This window comes from Epinephelus moara, chromosome 7 (assembly GCF_006386435.1).
Source record: "Epinephelus moara isolate mb chromosome 7, YSFRI_EMoa_1.0, whole genome shotgun sequence".
Lineage (NCBI taxonomy): Eukaryota > Metazoa > Chordata > Actinopteri > Perciformes > Serranidae > Epinephelus > Epinephelus moara.
The window spans coordinates 20,110,523-20,116,029 of NC_065512.1; the positions used below are offsets into that span (position 1 = coordinate 20,110,523).

Sequence of the window (5,507 nt, forward strand, 5' to 3'; positions counted from 1 at the left end):
TCACATTTACGTGACAGCTATTGATTAGTTAGATGATAAAGTTAATATGTAATGCATTGTTATAGATTTAACAACCCAGGAATATATAAAATGCCTCCACCTTGATTAACTACATCAAAATGCTGCTTAGGTATTAATAAATGCAATCCAGTATTTTAATCTATAATACAACACTGTGAAAGCAGTCATTATGCATTATTAGTGCTTTTATATTTATTATTTTAAGTACATTTAGCTAATGATTCTTGTAGCCTGCTTATACTTAAGTTGTTTTTTTAATGCTGTAGTATTTCTATATTGTGGTATCAGTGCTTTGACTGAAAGAAAATAATTTGAGAACTTCTTCCACTGCTGCTTTTTACCACTCACACCTTACTTTTTTTTTAAGTTCAGCAAAACAAAACAATTTTTAGTGTGCCACTGTTTCTCACAAGTCTCTGATATTGTGAATGCTTTTAAATTGTTGCAAGTTATTTATTTTAATTATATTTTTATGGGCATGTGAAGTTTCCCTCCTGCTTTTCCACCACAGTTTCTGCATAATTACCTGTAACTAACTGACTGACTAACAATCAGTTCAGCTTCCTATGATGGCACCTATAGTCTTATTAAACACCCTGCTGTCCTCTAAGTGTTTTAGTCACTTAATTAATTACCATGTGCAGATTTATTTAAGTCACATTGTTATCAGCCCTTCTAAAGCTCCACAGTCAGTTTATCCAATAAACCATTTGCTTCCCCCCAAAAGTGACCAGCAGTTTGCTGCAGAGCCAAACGCTCCCCTGTTGGTGGACCACTGGAAGGCCATTGGTCGATGGGGGCAGGCTATTTGCATATACCGGGGCTTATAGTCCCACAGCAAAGTCAGAGTTTAACACAGTTGTGACTCGACCTGTCACAGCACAGAGGTGGATTACTTGCATCATTTATGACTCTTCTGAGCGGCACTTTTTAACCCTTTAACATGGGATTTTGCAAGACTGCAGCGCTGTGCTTAGTGCTTTCTTTGTTTTTACAATATGCTCAGTGTACAACTACAAGGTATGTCACCTATGAAGAGGATGCGCCCGGGACAGAGATTGGAAACCTGTCCCAAGATTTAAAGATTGATCCAGCTGATGACCCGGACACATCTTTCCGCTTCATGCAGGAAAACAACTCCTCTGTGATTGACATGAGAGAGATTGACGGACTTGTGAGTGTTGCAGAGATAATCGACAGGGAGCAGCTCTGCCCCAGGTCCCCGCGCTGCTTCATCACCTTCGACGTCGTGGCCTTCTCCAAAGAAAAGTTTCAACTCATCCACGTGGAGATCGAGGTGAAAGACATCAACGATCACGCTCCTTATTTTGCGCGCAACGAGACAAAGTTGGAGATAGTGGAGAACGTCCCGCTGGACTCCAGATTCCCTCTGCAGATTGCTCTCGACCAGGACGTGGGTGAAAACTACATTCAGAGCTACAACATTTCCCCCTGTAGTCATTTTGCCATTGAGGTGCGCGATCGGGAGGATGGAGTGAAGTTTGCAGAGCTGGTGCTGGTGAGGGAGCTCGACAGGGAGGTGGAGGACTCCTACACAGTCGAGGTGACTGCAAGTGATGGAGGAGTGCCTGCAAAGTCCGGGTCTATGACTGTTAACATCAGCGTGCTGGACTTTAATGACAACAGCCCGACGTTTGAGCACAGCTCGCTGAAAGTTGAGCTGAACGAGGATTCTCCGGTGGGTCACCGGGTCCTCAAAGTGCACGCGTTTGACCCGGACGACGGTGCCAACGGCGAGGTGACGTACGCGTTTGCAGACGGGCTATCACCAGAAGCGGGGCGCATTTTCCACATCGACCCTTACTCCGGGGACGTGACCTTGAAAGCGCTGGTTGACTTTGAGAAAAGGAGGTCATACGAGCTGCACATCAAAGCCTCGGATTCAGGCGCAAACTCTGTCCCGTCCACCTGCAAAGTTATGATCGACATCGTGGACGTGAATGACAATGCACCTGAGATCAGCATCAAACCGATGACTTCCAGCAGTGACGGGGTCGCGTACATCACCGAGGCTGCAGCTGCGGAGAGCTTCGTGGCTCTGATCAGCACCTCGGACAGAGACTCTGGCTCCAACGGGTACGTGCGCATCAGCCTGCTCGGGCACGAGCATTTCACCCTCCAGCAGGCATATGGGGACTCCTTCATGATTGTTACCAGCACTACTTTAGACAGAGAGAAGATCCCAGAGTATAACCTGACTGTCATTGCAGAGGACCTGGGAAGCCCACCCTTCAAAACTGTCAGGCAGTACACCATCCGTGTCACAGATGAGAATGACAACCCCCCTCTCTTCAGTAAGACATTTTATGAAGTTTCAGTGCTGGAAAATAACATCCCAGGTTCATATGTGACCACTGTTGTCGCCCGAGACCCTGATGTGGGGAAGAATGCCAAAGTCTCATACAAACTCTTAGATTCAGAGGTGCCAGGTGGATCCCCAGTGTCCACTTATGTCTCTGTGGATTCACTCTCAGGGTCTTTGTATTCTTTGAGGTCTTTTGATTATGAGACTCTGCAGCTGGTTGAGCTGGTCATCCAAGCTGAGGACAGAGGTTCCCCCTCTCTTTCAAGCACATCCACAATTAGAATTAGAGTTGTAGATCTGAATGACAATTATCCATACTTCACATTTCCTGTCCTTGTAAATGACTCTGCTGATATCCCTCTGCCTTTTAATGCACCTGCCGGCTATCTCGCCCTTCGCGTCTCAGCTGAGGACGAGGATGAGGGAGTGAATGGCGAGCTCTCTTACCAAATTGTGCAAGGTGACCCGCAGCTTTTCGCAATAAACAAAGACACTGGAGAAATTGCTTTAAAACAATGGCTGACATCTGAAATTGGAGACGTGCTGGAAATGAAAATCGCCGTGAGCGACAATGGCAGGTCCCCGCTCTCCAGCAGTGCCACCATTAGGTTTGTCGTCTCAGACACACAGCCCTCCGAAGACCAAGTCGTCATTGTGTTGCGGTCAAGTGATGAAGAAGGCTTCGGCTTGGACGGCTCGCTAATTGTCATTATTATGCTCGGCGGGGGATGTGCATTGTTGCTGATTGCAATAGTGGTTGTTGTTGTGACATGCAAACTCAGCCGTGGGGGGAGAAACCGGGGCTCCAAGAGAGAAGTGTGTCGCAGCCTCTTCGACGGCAGGCCCATGCCCATGCTGGGCCCAGCAGAACCAAACATATACACCGGCCAGCGAGGCTTCTTCCACGAGAGAGCCTCTTCCTCTCTGGATGGTTCCTGTTTGTATGAGGAGAGGAGTGGGGACTCAGAGACAAAGGTGAGTCAACTACAAGAGTAGGCAATTTTTTTTCATCTTTTTATTTTCATATGCATATGATGTTCCCAAGTGCTGCCTTGATCTTTGTGCCAGAAATGGAAACTAAGCTCTGTGCTGTCATTTGTGTTTGTTCTCTTAGATGTTCCTGCCCTCCAAGCATTTCCAAGCAACATCTGTGTGGCAAGGTGACAAATACTGCTTGCAAGTGAGGTAAGACAACTACATGTAATTTCTTTTCTCAGATAGGATAAGCTTTATTCACAGTCGAATCTGTCTGTACACAGAGGATACTTAACATGCACCGTGCATGCATTTTGTTGCTCGTGGCATTCCAGTGGAATGAGGTTAGATGGGTTGCAGAGAGTGTGTGTGAAAAAAAAACCCAACAAGATATCAATAATCAAGCTAATGTGGTGCAGCAGTGGCTCATACTGTATCTGTTGATTGTATTTGCAGTGGCATTGGCAACAGCGACCAGCTGAGCGTGAAGGACAGCGGTAAAGGGGACAGTGACTTTAACGACAGCGACTCTGATATCAGTGGCGATGGAGGCAAAAAGAACTTCAGCACCTTCCAGCCAAGGCTAAAAAGTGAGTTTTCCACTCGGAAGTTTTGACATCACGCACTGCTGAATTAAACATAAATATTCCCCAGAATGACATAAATGATATATGGTGGTAATGTAATACCTGCATCACCAATTCCTCATCCTTATTTTATCTATTTCGCTTTTATTTCAGGTTCATCCAGTGCTGCGAACAGCTTGTCTGTGGATTGCCCAGGCACGTATTGTGCTGTGCCACCCCAGAGCTTTAGAGGCCCCAGAGACAATGCATACACAATAGGCTTCTCCCCGGTACCAGTCTTCAATAATCCTCATGGCTATCCTCACTTTTGGAAGGACTCTGGTTATGGTACAAATCGCCCCAAATCGAGGAGCAGCATGCAGACCTTCTCTAGAACCGGAACCCTGCCTTCTTACTTCCCCCAGCAGCAGCGTGACACTAGTGTTGGAGATGCTGACATCCACAGCCAGGGTCCAAATATTGTCACTGTGGCCACAGCGTTAGAGGTTGCAACTATCTTTTAACTGAGATGTATCTGGAGAATGTAAATATTTGTAAAACGGGCTGTTGCTACACAGTCAACAGGTGTATATATTTCTTTAGATGAGAGGAATTATTAGAAAACCTATTATGTTTATTCCTGTTAGATTATTTCAGTATTCTGTATTATATGATGCACACTGCTGTTTCTTTTTCCAATAAAAATGTGATTGAAATCATAAAAAAGGGTTATTTATTCAACAGTCTTCTCAAATGTGACAATTTAACGAAAATAGAGAGATCAGACAATGCATCGATTCAACGGAGAAATATTGCATCTTGAAGATTAAATATCGCTCCCTTGCCAGTTGAGACTCCACTCTGAATTGGTAAACATGTAGAACTCTCCCTCCAGTTTGAATCTACATGATCAAGACTCCAGTCAGCGATGATCAGATGTAAAATCTCAAGCTGCTGCATTACCTGGGAGACTGGCTTTGAAGACTCCTAGGTTGCGTGGTTGAGTTTCTTGCATGCAAATGAGAGAGTAGAGCCGGTACTCAAGTGGAAAATAAAGTATAAACCATTATTCCCACAAAATCATGCGCGGTGCTGTCACACCTGCTTCGACTCTTCTAAATAATTTACATCACTTTACACAACACAGTACAGCACGTATTAGGTCGCTCGGCAAATCCCTGACAGTCATTTGTTGCTGTGAGGGGCGGGTGTTTAGCTCTTGTATGTTGACTTAAAATGGGACAAAATATACTCTGGATAAAATGCAACTCTTCCTCTGTGCACTCTGACATTGATCAAGCACTTGTTTGCCTAGCTGTACTGTCCTATTTGCAGAACAGGTCACTTTTATTAAGTTCAATTCAACCATATGTAGGGCAAGTGCAAGCTGTCGCTGGTCCCAAATGATTTATTGATGAAACATTGAGTGTAAAAACCACAACCAACACATACAAACATCACCCTGACTACTGGCGAGAAGTTATATGTAGCTGTAGCATACAAATTATACAACATTTGCATTCTTTTTTCTTATATACATCTCCCAAAATAGAGCAGCAAGAGGATTTTAGTAAATCCAGGACACACAGATGCAAGAAACCAGAAAGTCTAGCTAAATT

The 5,507-nt window shown here is 44.7% G+C and overlaps 1 protein-coding gene across 1 annotated transcript; it reads left to right on the top strand.

Annotated features, from left to right (window-relative positions):
- Positions 1–879: 879 nt before the first annotated feature.
- pcdh8 (protocadherin 8) lies at positions 880–4,599 on the top strand. The gene is made up of 4 exons (XM_050048748.1): positions 880–3,322; positions 3,462–3,532; positions 3,779–3,912; positions 4,063–4,599. The coding sequence occupies exons 1-4, from the start codon at positions 965–967 to the stop codon at positions 4,410–4,412; spliced, it is 2,913 nt and encodes a 970-aa protein (XP_049904705.1). The 5' UTR covers positions 880–964; the 3' UTR covers positions 4,413–4,599.
- The last annotated feature ends 908 nt before the right edge of the window (positions 4,600–5,507 follow it).